General features: G+C 36.7%; 1 protein-coding gene across 1 annotated transcript; it reads right to left on the reverse strand.

Moving 5' to 3' along the window:
- Nucleotides 1–353: 353 nt before the first annotated feature.
- On the reverse strand, nt 354–15,262 carry RBM46 (RNA binding motif protein 46). Its single transcript, XM_074821415.1, has 4 exons — nt 15,112–15,262; nt 8,342–8,809; nt 6,168–6,950; nt 354–400 (listed from the first exon to the last, which is right to left on the reverse strand). Exons 1-4 carry the CDS (start codon nt 15,260–15,262, stop codon nt 354–356), a joined length of 1,449 nt encoding a protein of 482 aa, XP_074677516.1.
- Between the last annotated feature and the right edge of the window lie 436 nt (nt 15,263–15,698).

A 15,698-nucleotide genomic window follows, 5' to 3' on the forward strand; every position in this document is an offset into this window, starting at 1 on the left:
GTCATTTTAGGAGTAAAAACCATAACCTTCCTTTGTGCTGCACAATCCACATGAACATCAGCCTGAGTGATCCATCAGCAGGTCTACAGCAGTATAGCTATGGTGGTCTTTGGGAAAGAAAAAAAAAAAAACCACACACACAAAAAACCCACCAAAACACAAAAATACCAAAAAAAACCCCAAAACCAGACAGAGTATTTTTACAACCCTTCTCATAGGTGTGTATGTGGGGAAATAACCTTGAGACCAACTTCTCTAATGAACAGCCCAAACAGTGCAGCTAAGACAATGCCTTTGAGGGGGTAAAAACCTGCACCAAACACAATCCCAGGAGGTTTACTCACCCTATCCCACTATGGTGCATTCAGGGACAGCAAAGTTATATATGCTTGCTTGGGGGCTGTGATAAAAACCATCATCTGATAAACATTTAAGACTTCTAAATTCATACTATTAAAGGAACATCTTATACTACATTCTGAGTCTTTCTAAAAATCACTTAAAAAAACAAAACACACCAATCACCAGTTATCATCTGTATTTGCTAAACAAAGCCAGCAATTTCTGTATTTTTTTAAACATCTTACATTTTGTACCAGGCTGTTGCTTGTTCCAACAGCAATACAGTTAATTTTGATAAAGCAAACCAAGGCAGTGTTGAAGTGAAGAAAAACCCTACAATAAAACAGTAAAATAAAAGCATTTTGCTTGAACTTCAAGTTTAATGTCCAAAATCTAAGACAGCAGTCCCTACTGATAAATTTCTTCCAAGATGCTGAGTACAGACTCTTGAACTAGTTTATAGAAGTTTTATCCTTGACTTGTAAATTGCTACTGCATGCAGTATTTAAGAAGCTTAAATGAGTGAATTCATAATAGTAAGATATAATGCTTGCTCCATCTGCTTCAGTACTGTTTACTATATACATCCTATGTGGTGAACTGGAATTAAACTGTAACTTAGATGCTACAGTTAGTTATTAAAATGTTTTTCCTTGATTCAGAGATTTATCAGCCTACTTTCTTTTAAATACTTTCTGTTAAATACTTTTAAATACTCTCTTCTACCTAAAAATTAATTTCTTAAATTGTGTCTTAGTGAGATGCCACATGGAATAGCATGTGTGAGTGAACAAAGAATACCCTATTGTGGTATACATGTTTAAAACCGGGCAGATCCCCAAAACTGAGGAAACTTTACCGAAACTTCTTCCTTTCCTCCCCATCACCCTTAAGTCACGCTCAGTAGGGAGAGAACTCCCCAGGACTCAGCCTTTGCTACAGAGGGTGTTATCTTAAGGACTAGAAAGAGGTTCTGACATCTTCTGGTATTTCCTTAAACCAGTGGAATTCCACCAGCAGTAACTGAAAACAAAACAAACAAAACAAAAAAAGCCCAAACCCAAACATTCTCAGAAGAATGTTCTGCTTTTCCAAGCTTCAGATGTTTACTCTTACTAAAGAAAGGGAGGTAGAAGTTCTCCAATTCAGCACACATCTATGCAACTTCGAGTTCTCTTCTGCCTGCACTCTGAAGTCATCTGAATGAGCCAGCTTGATTCCATAAGCTATAAAGCTACGTTACTGATGCAAAGGACCTGAATTATACATAACGCCTCCCTATTTTGGGATTGACTCTGCACTAACACTGCCTCTGGACCAGAGGTGGAATATAGAGTCTGTGCTAATTAGCCCAGCTATACAGTCCAAATTGGAGCTGCATCACATCTAGTCAGCCTCCAGGACAGGCAAGAGTAGGAAGTCTTACATGTTCTTCTAACCGGATACCACATTTAACAGCCGAGCGCCATTTTGCAAACAACACTAAGGTGTTGTGTAACTTCTAAAGACACAGACTTATTTGTGTTGACATGAGATTCAAACTAAATGAAGAAGGTATTATTTTCTTCTATGGGGCATTCAGGTTTTTCCTAGTCTGGATCCCACCCCCACAACCATTCCTCTTCTGGAACATCAACGTGTAGCTCTGCTCCCCTTCTCACAAATGGGCATCTAGACATGCAATTTCCATATATTTAAACAAATCTGACTTTTTTTCACTCCCTTGATATGTTTTAAGATTACTAGATAAATCATGAACCTATCTTATCTTTTAGTAAATCATAGCTTTCTGTATTTTCTCCATGCATCATTTTCAAAATATTCAGGTGACACCAAGTGGTTAATTGTTGTACTGCTGTCCAGGACTACTATATGCAGTAATAACCAAGTATTCTGTTATGTGAAAGTAAATACATATCACCAAAAAAAAGCCAGAGTGCTTTGAGATTATTAATCATAACAGTGCAATTTTAAAATTCTGTCAAAGCAGCCCCTTCTCATTCACTTACCTTAGTCTGCTATCTGCTTTAAAAAGAAAAATACCTATACACATCATCAAAAATTAAGTGGACCAAAAAATTAAGTTACTTACCAGAAGGAATTATTCCCTGTGTCATCTTTGTACATTCATGCTTATAGTAAGTTGCTTCCAAGAAGAAACACAGACTTTTCTCAAAATCACTGCTGCTTATTAAAAAACCAAAACAAACCAGCAAAAAAACCCACAAACCACACAACACCTGCATCCATGCAGCATCATTCAACATGCGAAACCATACAACAGACACTTCAGTGAGGAGGGATTCTCCGTCACATCTAGCAACTCTTCTTCAGTTGCAGACATTTCTTTCAACATTGTGTTGGAATAAAAACAACTTCTGTAGATTAGATAGGGAAAAGAAATTCTATTTCTAGGCTCCTTACAACTATGTTTCACTATCATGACAATGCCAACATCAAAAAGAGGGTGTTTATCAACATGGAAGGTATATCTTTTAAAAGTCAGCCATGCATGTTTGCTTTGAAATAGGGTTCTGCACACTCTGTGTGAGGCCAAATCCTCAGAAACAAGAAACCAAAGAGGCCATCAAAAGAAAAAAGTTTTATAGTTCAAAGATAACGAGACAGCATTACTAGCACTAGGCCATTAGGTAGACAGCTTTTAAAAACAAACCTGGGATTTGGGAACTCTAAGTAAGAATTCACATGAATTGTAATCATATGGTACACTGAAGTGCTAGAAAGGTTTAAAATAGTTAATTTAAATTCACCGTAAAATGTTTTCCCTATAGCACTTGTAACTATAATTGAAGAGATAAAAATCTCAACACATACTTCCTTAATTTTTCTACAACTTATCTGCATTCTGGATTTGACCACAGCTGTGAATAATCATTCTCAGTCTAATTTTTTTTTTAATTGTTCTGGTGATTCTTTCCCAAAAACGTATAGGAAAGAAAATATTTTTAGATAATGCTATCTTTAAGCCACAAAAGGGGTAGGTATGCATGGTCAAGTATATAACCTGAAGCTGTCTTCATTCTTCTTTAAAGAAGGAGAGTCTCACACCATTATTTCAAGTTTAGCATCCTTTTTATCTTTTGTGTTCAGGATTACACAGGTTATAAAGGTACGGCCCTAATTTTCGTAACTAGAAAAAAATGGGAACAGACACTCAACCAGTAAAATGCCACCCACAGTGTGTACAAAACCAGGCACAGATACTTTATTATTAAAAATAAGTAATTCTCATCACTTTGACCATCTGAAAGTATCACCTTCTAAAGGCGACCTACTAATGCAAAACCAAACATCACTGCTGAAGCGGAGACAATGTATAAGGCTTTGCATTTTGGAGATTCTCCTTCCTGTAAGACCTTTTGGGCACGCAAAATCAAAACAAAGTAGAAGCAAGATTCTAAGCAAGAAGAAAATCTTGTTTACATTTCAGTCATGCATTGCCAAAAAAAGGCATCATAGTTAAGCCTGAAATAAGTCTGCTACAAACTCATCCAAAAGAAAAATCTCACCAGAGACCTTCAGAGCAAGCGCTAAATAGCAGTATGAGGAAGAGAAGGATGGCAACGCTATTTTAACAGTTTTCTATCAGCAGCAACTTTTACAATCCACCAAAACTAGAATAGGTGAGAGAAAAAAAACAAGGAAGGAAAAAAAAAGGGGGGGCGGGGGGGGAGACGGCAATAGAGGGGAACAGAAAAGTCTTTCTTAAAGCATTTCTCAGGAACAGAAAGTCTCATCACTAACACAGGACTCCACTTAACCTTTCAGTTACTATTTCAGTTTCCATATCTCTGAAAATTTAGTTTCACTGGGCCAAAATTTTATGAAGTAAAAGCATTTTAAGAAACACTTCTTTATCTGTTCTGATTTCTCCTCCTTACATTCCTAAAGCAGAATCAAGCTTTAAATCATGTGGATACAGTCCTGGGCCCTGTATGCATGCACAGCTAATCAGAAAAGGATTATTTACTGTAGTGTATGATCTCATTGTGCTTCTATCCAGAGCTGACTATACAGGATCATCAAGTCTGATGCCTCAGACACTGTCCGCCCCACATGCAGTAGCCACTATCCACAGAGAATGCCACTCCTTTCAAAGCTGGAAATCCATGGCTTAAGAAGGCTGATATTCTAAATTAGAATGTGAAAAAACACAGCAGTCTTAATACATGGAAACAAGAGTAATCGAAGCACAACGTGCTTGAACTTCCTAGGTATTATAAGAAACTTGGAAAGAACTTGCCTGCCACCACTCCAAAACCCAAAACACTCCCTCCCAAACAACTTTGGCATTGCTCCAGTTCTGAATAAAACAAAAAACCCCAGAAACCAAACGACAAGAAAACTCATAACCCAAAAAACCCCCAGCTTTCTACACACAATTAGACAAGAAATTAGTTTGTATTATCTGAACAAGCCTATCATCTCCAATGTAATTCTTCACAGACAGAATTCTACACCAAAAGAAGAAAAAAAGAAAATAACCAAACCTCTGTCTCTAGGACTCATTAGAAACATTTGTTTGTAATGACAGAAAAATATTTATGTTGTCCTACAAAAGACTACTAAGAATTCATTTAATGATACAGCATCTACTGATCTAGTCTTGCTGAAAGAAACCATGCAACAAATACACAAGAACATTACTCTAGCAGATCAGAGAAATTATGGGATGGTTCGTAATACTTGCAAAATTATAAAAATCAGTCCTTTCTGATCTTCAAATATACCAGGATGTAAAGGCCAGAAAAAGAAAAAGAGCTAAGCAGAAGAGAAACTGTTCAAAAGAACAAGTGGAATAAATTATACGAAGCTTTCCCAGGAGGTATGAGGAGTTTTCAAACCATTATGGTACGGCTCTGTAACAGCCTTCAAATCCAAGTCCCAAAGAGTCAAAATTCTTATTTCTTTGAGGATGAAGTTTGATCAGATGATGACTATAATTACTAATGAAAAATTGGCACTAGAAATCAGTTGTGTGCTGAATGTTCTGAAAAACACTGGGCCGGGAACTAGATAGCTGAAGTGTTACGTTTTTTATTATTTATGTATTTCACGTTATAGAGCAACAGGGATAACACTGTCAGAACTGCAGTGATCTGTACTCTTACTTATGAAAAGAACAGATTTTACTGTAGCTTTTTATAATATAAAAACCTTCATTTTCTACTAGTTGCATTCTAATTTTAAGAAATTGAATATATAAAAATGAAGATCTAAACTTAGAAAGTAATTATTAATAACTATATCTCTATTTTCTCCCATTTTCTGGTTAAAAAAAATGACAGCACTCTTTACCCAAAGATAGTACATGTAGAGCCATGTAATGATACTCTGCTATAGCCTTAAGAACATCTATAAAGTGAATAAAAAAAATCTTCCCAAACCTATTTATTTATCTGAATATGGATCCACCACTTCTGTTTTCCCTATTGATAATAAATCAAGAACATAGACAGCCTTTCAAATAAATTTTCAGCACTATAATCAACACACAGATGACCTTATACCTAAGTCAATTAAACATGTCATCTAGTTCTTCCTTATAAATCATTATGGTAGATAAACGTAAGCAAAAATAACCCTAGCACTGCACTGTAGAGATGCTTACACAGTGTTTCTTCAGTGCTCTCACCTGATGGTTCAGACTCAGCTGACTATACAAGAAACAATTCTTCTGTAGACTAACTTACACTTTATACAAAGGTATCACACACATGCCGAGAAATACACACAAAGAACAATTTTAAAGTAACTTTTCTAGCTTCAGTTCTTCAGAACTAATTGAAAGCGTTTATACTTACCTAGATGTAGAAGCGTGAACTGTGCTGCCAGTTCCTTTGCACCTTCTACTGTTGTGCAGAGTTTGTCTGGCATGAAATAACTCTGGGAACCATCTGCAATACTAGGAATAAGCACCTTGAACACCAGGAGTATTTTCCCATTCCGATTTGTGGTTGAATACAAGTAGTATTCTGGTGGTGTCCAGTTATTTTTATTGCAGAAATAATCCAGATGCATCACTGCAGAACTGAAGTGACTGGATTTTAAAGAATACACGCTAGTTGGAGTAAGCTTTATGCCTGGGAAAAAAGGGTACGTGCATCTTTCAACTTCAGAGAGGCCTGGACTATGCTGACCACTAAGACAAACTGAAAGACGTGCTGGTTTCCCTAAGGATTTTTGATGGCCATCTACTTTGTTAGAAAACCCTAAGAGATTTTCAGAACCAGGATTTAGCTGCCCATTAAAATGTTGCTTCCAAGCACTTTCTTTGTTAACTGGCTTTGCCAGTGTTACCTCAATACTAGCTCCATCGATGCACTTTCCATTCATTACAGACATAGCAGCAACGGCATCTTCACGATGGAAAAAATGAACAAAAGCATAGTCTCTCAGCTTCTTTACACGTTCAACTACTCCCGGCTTGAACTTGTTGAATTCAGCTTTAATTGTGTCCTCTGTAGTAGATATCATTAAATTTCTTACATATAATACTTTAACTCTCTGCATTGTTTCTTCATCAACTTCTTTCTCAGGGTCTGCCCAGTCTACCTGAATGGTATGACCCCAGAGCTGGAATGTTCCTACAGCAAAGAAGCATTACATCAATAAGAAATATGCAATGGAACACAAAATCATTCTTATCAACTACCTCTATAAAAAGCAAACATGATACATGTCACACGAAACTGGGTTTTGTTGCCTGCATCTACTTAAGCAAAATATGCAAAATATTGCTACTTGAAATTATTAAAGAAAATAAGACTCAAAAAAAATTCAAAGATTCAAAATCTCTACCCTTTGGGTTCACCATAAGCTGTCAAAACACAGACTTTGTGATTTTGTGACATGCATATACATGCATATATAAAGCAACCATAAGCAACATATTATTTTACTACTTAGTAAACACAGTCTTTTTAATAATATTACCACTTTAAAAAGTAAGGTCAACAACTGGAAAAAGTCATCTAAATATATACGCACTAGCGCAAGCCTTACTCTATGTTGCAGCAGACACCAAAACCATAAACTGAAAAAAAATCCCACCTTGTTACTCATTTCAAGCCAACATTTTGCATATCACACAACTAGTTTATTTTATATTCAGTGATCTGGCCGTATTTCTCCCTTTACTTTACAAAGCCTGTGTAAGTCTTACGTAACACTCCTTCCTAACACTCTTATCAGCAGTTAATGCAAGACTTGCCTACATCTTAGCCTTAATAAATACAGGGAGTTTTGTCATTCATTTCAGCAACACCAATGCTATATTATCCATTTTAATGACTTTGCTTCTCCAACTATGTTGTTTTATTTCTTCCCTATTTAACTTCTCTTCTAGAATTCCCTTTTTTAACTGTACCTTTACCTATTCCCTCCTCTTTGTCTATTTTATCCCTTTTACTTTCCCACCCTCAAAATGTATAAAATGAGGTGCAAAGAAAAAGTCATCTTCTACTTGTTAAACTCGTAAAATTATTTTCTAGTAAAAAATTAAAGACCTACTTTCAAACATTTTTAAAATATGAAACATCAATAACATCATTCATGACACTCAAAAGAAATAAGGGACACATTCCAAGCATGATATTTTTTAAGTTCAGCTTTAAGAGAATTCATGTGCAGGGACTAGTGCATGCTAATGAAAACTGGATGTGTGCCCAAGCAAACAGATATCCTGGTGTAAATTACAGTAACTTGTGTTTATAAAAAGAGATGTGTGCTCTTTCATTCTCAGAACTGCTTGAATTTCAGCTTCTTTAAAAAAAAAACCAAACAAAAACCAACAAAAAAAACCCCAAACACAAAAACCCTGATTCATGAACCAAAAAAGTTTACCTGAAAGGCATTACTGCAGTTTTGTAACTCTCAAAATACCTTAAGGAAAATAGTGATGATCCACCACACCACGCCCCCATATAAGAGAGAGACACTCCCCCAAAAACTCAAATTTATTTACGAACAGGTTTACCTGGGATTAGCCTTCTTCTAGCCATTGCAGCTGCTCTGTGAGATTCATATTCCACAAAAGCAAAGCCACGATTTTTAGTTTTGTCAGTGGCATTTGGATAAACAATGACATCTACCACTCCTTCTGTAACTTTTTTCATTTCATTCAGTATTTCTTCTTTCTTCTTTTCTTTTGGAATTGCTCCAATAAATAGCCTGCAGTTATCCAAGCTTACGCAGACACCAATAAATTTCCCTGGACGGATTTCGTAATTATTAAGAATCTTGATGGCTAGCTGGGCTTCCTCTTTAGCAGTGTACATCACAAAAGCATAGCCTCGATTCTCACCACTGAATTCCATCATCAGCCTGAACTCATAGATCTTCCCAGCTCTCTCAAAAACAGGAACTAATTCATCTTCATACATATCACGAGGAATCTTACCCACAAAAACTTCACATCCACGAGGTGGTGGAGGACCTTCCCAACCTTAAAATAAATTATCCAACAACAATCTTAGTACAAATGCCAGATAGGTACTCCCCACTCCACCCCCCAATTTGGAGGTGGGAGTTACTTATTTTAGTCTTAAAACTAGCATATTATTATCTGTTATTTAATTCTAATTTTTGTTATGTTTAGATAAAAAAACGCCATGAGCCCACAATTTGTATTTCTTTTAATTCCATCTTCTGTTTTTTTCAGGGGAATCTGTATGACAACCCACTGAACCTAACATTATTTAAAGCACTGACAGGTTTGCTGTAAGAGTCTACACTTCGATCACTTTTCACCCCTTAAAATTATATGTCAGTTATTAATACAACTGATAGGTGATAACTGAGAAAGAACTTAAGTGGTATTTTCTATTCTAACATTTTAAAGTTGCAAATGTTTCTCTGCACTTTTTGACCATATTTTAAGAAATTTTGGTCAGGGTGCCCGTGCAGATTTATTTTCTTCCTGGACATCATTCAAAAGGTCCAAACATTTTGCTTCCACGTTCTTCATTCATCTACTAAAACAGGACTCCCTAAGGAAGGTAGGATATGGAGCCATCCTTTCTTCAATAGCCAAAAAGACTGAACACTTTTCCTCTAAAAACAGACCACAGTTTTCACAGGCTGGAGCTGGATGGTAGGAAAAAAGAAATTTAAAAAAAAAAATCCACAGAACAAGTAAGTCCCTAGTTCCCATCTGAAAGTTACAGGAAGATCCATGCTTCTGTCCTTAAGCCAAGGACATTCACACACTCTTTTGTATCTCTGCCACATACGCTGAAAGGTATGTTCAACAGATAATGTAAAAATGCATACGTATATTTAAAAATGTGGAGCTATGATCTGCAAATATGGCACTGCATTTTTCCAAAATATGTGTTATTTTTAAAAAAAGTTTGGTTGGTTTTTGGGTTTTTTTAAACAAATTAGACAAATCAGGCAGAAGTTTCAAAGGCAAACAGTTACATCATAACTAACAGCTTTTTCTAAAGTTTTGACAAGAAAGGTTCTCTGCAGGAGAGAGAGCAAGGAACACAAAGCTGGTAGAAAAAAACCACAAAATTTGGTAAGTACTAGTATGACAAAGCATAAGGAGGCAAGGTGAAAAAAAATTACTATTGACAAGTTAAAAAAAGAACATAATTAAATATTTTACTTGGCTTGAAGTTCAGAATAAATTATATCTAGGTGATTTTGTAATTAACTTCAAACTTTTTCCTTCATGGAAGTATCATCAAAGGGCACGTAATTTACTTGTGAGAAAAATTTAACGGAATTGGGAAATTTTTGCCTTCTCAGAGAACAAATTTTCATCTATTAGCTGTACGCTAAGAACTACATGGTACGCAGGGAAGCTACATGCATTTGGAGCCACACTGCCATGGCTTATCTAGGAAAAAGTCCAGCTCTGTTTCATAAAGCATTCAACATCTTTATAAACATTTGTAACTACTTCAGCTGAGGTTTGACAGGACATGGCAAGTAACACAGTTTGCAAGCTAGTACTGCCATCACTCACATCATGCCAGTAGGTTGCCCACACAAAAAAACATAAACCAACAGTACACCATTTAGGGGCTCCAAAGACAAAAGCAACTGCACACCTTAATTAGGACAAAACGGGGAAGAAGCTATGCTTGGCAGTGTAGGGAAGTCATGAAATTAAGTAACAATGCTCATTTATTAACTAGGCAAACTTTTACCATCATCCTCAGTCTAGTAAATGATTCAACAGTGACTCTCACTAAGTAAATGCCATCTACCATTCAAAAAGCTCCCCCTTCTAATTTTAAAGCTGCCTACTAAATTAGCATTACAGCACATCACTGCCAGCTGGGATTAAGTTATGACTCCTGACTTCAAACGAACCTGGTCTGTGTCACATTTGCCAATGAGCAACATGTATTTAACAGAGCAAACATGGAACAGTTAACCAAAAGCAGCATTCCTCAAGTAGTTACCAACTGACCAGAGAGTTTCCTTGACTGGGTACTTGAGTCATCATCTACAGTCTATAGAGAAGTGGTCTGTACGGTGGGTGGGGAACTGGCTGACAGGCCACACCCAGAGGGTGGTGGTAAATAGCTCCTTTTCAAACTGGCAACCTGTCACAAGAGGGGTCCCCCAGGGATCGATGTCGGGCTCAACGCTGTTTAATATCTTCAGAAGTGATCTGGATGATGGGATCCAGTGTGTCCTGATGCAGTTTGTTGACAATACCAAACTGAGTGGGGAAGTGGACACTTGGGAAGGGAGAGCCATCCTGCAGGAAAAACAGGATAGGCTGGAAGAGTGGGCTAGCAAGAACGCTATGAAGTTCAGCAAGGACAAGCGTAAGGTCTTGCACCTGGGAAAACATAATCCAGGAGTGCAGCACAGGCTGGGATCTACCTGACTGGGGACCAGCATTGTGGAAAGGGACCTGGGGATCCTAGTGGACATCAAGCTCGACACGAGTGACCAGTGAGCTGCAGCAGCAAAGAAAGCCAACGGGATGTTGGGTTGCATCAACAAGGGCATCACCAGCAGAGATAAAGAAGTCATCATCCCACTCTACTCAGCGCTTGTCAGGCCACACCTGGAATATTGTGTTCACTTTTGGTCCCCACTATACAAAAAAGACGTGGACAGGCTGGAGAGGGTCCAGAGGAGGGCTACAAAGGTGATCAAAGGACTGGGAAGCCTGACATGCGAGGAAAGGCTGAGAGAATTGAGTTTGTTCAGCCTTGAGTAAAGAAGGCTTAGGGGAGACCTTATCACCATGTTCCTGTATTTAAAGGGTGGCTACAAAGAAGATGAAGCTCCCTTTTTACAAGGAGTCACGTGGAAAAGATGAGGGGTAATGGGTACAAGTTACCTGGGGAGATTATGACTGGACATAAGAGGAAAATTTTTCACAACAAGAACAATCAGCCATTGGAATAATCTCCCCAGGGAAGCACTGGATTCCCCCACATTGGACACTTCTAAGATTCGGCTGGACAGGGTGCTGGGCCATCTTGTCTAGACCGTGCGTTTGCCAAGAAAGGTTGGACCACATGATCCTTGAGGTCCTTTCCAACCTGCTGTTCTATGATAGATTCTATGATCACTGGAGGACAGATTAAAGGATTATTTTTTTGCAGCAGCAGCTCAAGTAATCAAACTTCAATTAACATTACAGTTATAATCCTCCCACTGTTAGCGAGATCTATGCCATCTCAGACTTTCTTCCATGTAATTCTAATGACTTACATACCTAATGACATCATTATGTCTGCAGCAATCTAAGCAGAGGACCCAAAGCAACGAAAATTCATTTTCTTAACCTTTTTGTTTTTTTACACTACACTCTTCAGATACATTTTCCACAAGTGGCATAAACTGAACAAGAACTGTGATGCTGCCAATTGAAGTGGAAAAAAAATATATAATTTTTTAGGGCAATTTTGAAGACAGATCAGCTGCTTGCTCTGGATAGCATGCCAGTCAGAAAAACAAGATAATAACAGGAAAACACAACTGACAGTGAGACTGTCTCCTCTGGCAGCAACACAAGCTTATAGAAACCACATCTTAAGCAAAATTCACACTGAAACTCTTGATTTACAAACAGTCATTGTAATTTCTTACAAGCCATCTCAAACATGCAAGTCTCATCTGGCCTAGAAAACCATTTATAGTATAATACATGAAGATTTAAAGGAGAGGTGTACATATATAACTAATGTCAATGAACAGATTTATGGAATCTATGGAATTTTATGGGATTTATGAAATACCTTGCCAAACACATTTAGTTTCAGAGAAATTATCAAATTAATAAAAGTAACTTCACCAAACAAATAGACTTAATACTGCCTAATGTTCTAATTAAAAATCATAATTATAATGTAAAAAAAAATAAATAAATAATTTAAGAACAGGCTGAGCCCTCAGGAAGTAGTTAGTGATACCCTGCAGTTCTTTTTCCAGCGCCACTTTCCAAATAATTTCACGGGGCTTCCCTATTTTATATAGGGTATTAAAAGTATGTATGTAATTTTAGACAGTAAAAACTTCCTAAGAAAAATAACTTTGATGCAGCTGTATCTTAAACTACATATACCAATGAACAATACAGTTCCTGCTCACAAGCATGGTTAAAAAGATATGGGATCACAGGCCACAAGTGAGAATGAACTGAAACAGCAGCACCAAGAACTCTCCTTCTTTCTGCTTGTGTAAGTGCATAATCAGACTCAAAAAGAAGAGTTACTGTACTCCATGTGATACAACTAGGACTAATGGCAAAACTCTTCTACACTGCTGATGTCAACAACACTAGAAAAATTATTCAAAATAAAAGAAATGCTTCCTAAAGATTTAAGGCATTTGATGCATTTCATCAGAATAACAAGAAATGTTAAGATAGAGGTAACTGACACAGCATTATTGCAGACAATTAAAAGTATTAGGTATTTCCGCAAGAAAATTCTAAAAAAAACTCCTTCAGACTAGAAATAAAGCCCAAATTCAGCAGGAAAGATGCTAACCATATTAACAAGCTAAGTGTAGGAGTAGATAATCCTACCTGACAGAGTTCTCAAAATCAAACCCAGATACTTTTCTGAAAATGTGTCTTAGTCAAAAAAAAGCCATCAGGCTTAACACAGTAACAACCGAGCAGAAAGTAAATGTATAAGATACACAGAAGTTCAAACTAAATGATCTAGAAGCCACTTATTTTCTTAACATACTGAGAAAAACAAAATGACATTTTGGTAGGGAAAAACCCCCCAGCATAAAATTTAACTCTTGAATGGGGGAATAATTACAAGGTAATTAGGAAAAAAATACACATCTACTGAAGATATTCCTCCTCTGTTCGAGTGTCTTCACTCAGAACAATATAAAATTCAATCATTTGGGTTTTATCTATTTATTTCACAAACGTCTGGCCTCTGCAGCACAAGATAAACCCACTAGTTTCCAGCATTTGTATAAGCATGGATTAAAGTTGAACAATCTTGAAACATCAGTCCTACTTAAAACTGAGAGCAATTTAAATTTATTTTGGAAAGCAAACTTAAAGTGCTGAACAAATGCTGATCCTTGTACTACCTGTGAGCATTACTCGTTTTCTATAAACTACGTCTGCAGCAGTTTCAGCAGAAGTATTTTAGCAGGGGATAGGGCTATTTCAAGAGATTTATTACTGCTAAGTTACTTAATCACAGTATCAGACATGTTTTTGAAATAGCATTTAATACACAAGAAAAAATCAAGTCTTACAATGCAGTAACATCCTGAAAAATATTTACTAAATCAAATAGTCACTGTTTCCAAATGGCAATGTACATATTCCATATGCTGCAGGAGTTAATTCTACTTTTTTTTTTTTTGTCATTGACTTTAGTGGAAATATAATCGGGCATATAGAAAAACATTTCAGTGACAAAGTTTATTTTCACTGCAGCAATAACTTTCTAGTTCAAGTGTGCAAGTCTCCCATTTGCACCATGACTATAAACCCCAAACCACCATAAATTAACCAAGATGATGACTGTAGTTTTTATAGCATCAATACAATCTCTGTTATTCTCTGGGATTTTTATTAACAGTTATTTTCTGTTTGCACATGGATACATACTCAACAATTTCAGTTTTCCAGTGTATTAAGTGAAAGAACAGTAACACATGAATAACAAACTCTTGACTGTTGTACTTCACTGTTAAAAACACATCCAGTGTTTAAAGCTCCAGAAGCTCAGCATTTATCATTTTTTCTTCTCTGAATGAAGGTTGGGCGGCAGGGGGATATGTTAGATATGAAGAACAGATTAGCCAACTCTGAAAACAAAATGGGTTAGATTACTTTTACTGGTGCTATCTCAGAGACCAGAGGTTTGTAAAAAAATGGTTAGGCCAATGCAAGTGGTAAGACAAGAAATAAAGTGGGTTATGCCTGCTATTACCAACCTGGTTTTCCCTTTTCAAGCATGTTCTCAGTCATACAGTACATACTCAGTATTTTCAGCTCCGCATTTGTTTTGCTGTCAACTTTTGCTGCTTTTAAAGCTGTGACTTCTTAAATCTACCAAGAGCAAATGTTCAATGTAGTCTAGCACAAGAGATCTTAAACTGCTGGAAACCGCAAAGCATATTAGGACCCTATATGTGTTGTGTTTCTTACACGCTTTCCCTAAGCATCTACTACTGGTCACTGTCAAGATACTGGACACAAGACTACACAAATTTTCAGTTTGATTCAATAGAGCTCTCCTTACATAAAATAAACTCCAACTTCATAATCTCAAAAGAAATGCTTACCTGGTGGAGGACCACCAAATTTTCTTTGCCCATTTTCTTGAACCATGCTGTATCCAGTCTTCTCCATCAGAGCCAGTAGAGCAGCCTCATTCTGAGCGCCACTTCGCATTTTGCCACATCCACTTGCTGCAGCTTTATCTTCCTCATGCATATCTGCAATACTTTCAACAAAACATTGCAGATATTTCAATTCAGATAGTTCTAAGCTGTTATATGTATACAGAAGCTACCAAAGCACAGAAAAACAACTTATGCTACATTTGCCTATTTACGGTGACTTTGTTTAGCGTAAGGCTTCAATCCTACATCCAACTATTACTATCTGTATATCTGCTTTCAAAACATTGTTCTGTAGCTGTGATAATCTTGAACTTTAACCAGCAGCTATATATTCTATATTCAAACTTTCATAAGTGGTACCACAACTATTTTCTAAGTATGCTGCCCTTCAAGTAGAATAATGAATTCTTTCATAAACCAAATTATCAGTTGTGTAGAGACCTGTATGTTACCTGAAGTGACAAGTTCCACTTTCTTACAACATTTTATAGAAATATCATTTTAAAACTGTATTTTAGTACAAAAAT

Source organism: Strix aluco, chromosome 4 (genome assembly GCF_031877795.1).
Source record: "Strix aluco isolate bStrAlu1 chromosome 4, bStrAlu1.hap1, whole genome shotgun sequence".
Lineage (NCBI taxonomy): Eukaryota > Metazoa > Chordata > Aves > Strigiformes > Strigidae > Strix > Strix aluco.

What these genes read in the sequence shown, in the direction of transcription:
- RBM46 (XM_074821415.1), bottom strand. Translation starts at nt 15,262, where the DNA reads ATGCATGAGGAAGATAAAGCTGCAGCAAGTGGATGTGGCAAAATGCGA. An exon ending in ATTTGGTGGTCCTCCACCAG is followed by an intron (nt 8,810 to 15,111) that starts GTAAGCATTTCT and finishes ATTTATTTTAAG; the next exon opens with GTTGGGAAGGTCCTCCACCA. An exon ending in TAGAAGAAGGCTAATCCCAG is followed by an intron (nt 6,951 to 8,341) that starts GTAAACCTGTTC and finishes TCTTTGCTGTAG; the next exon opens with GAACATTCCAGCTCTGGGGT.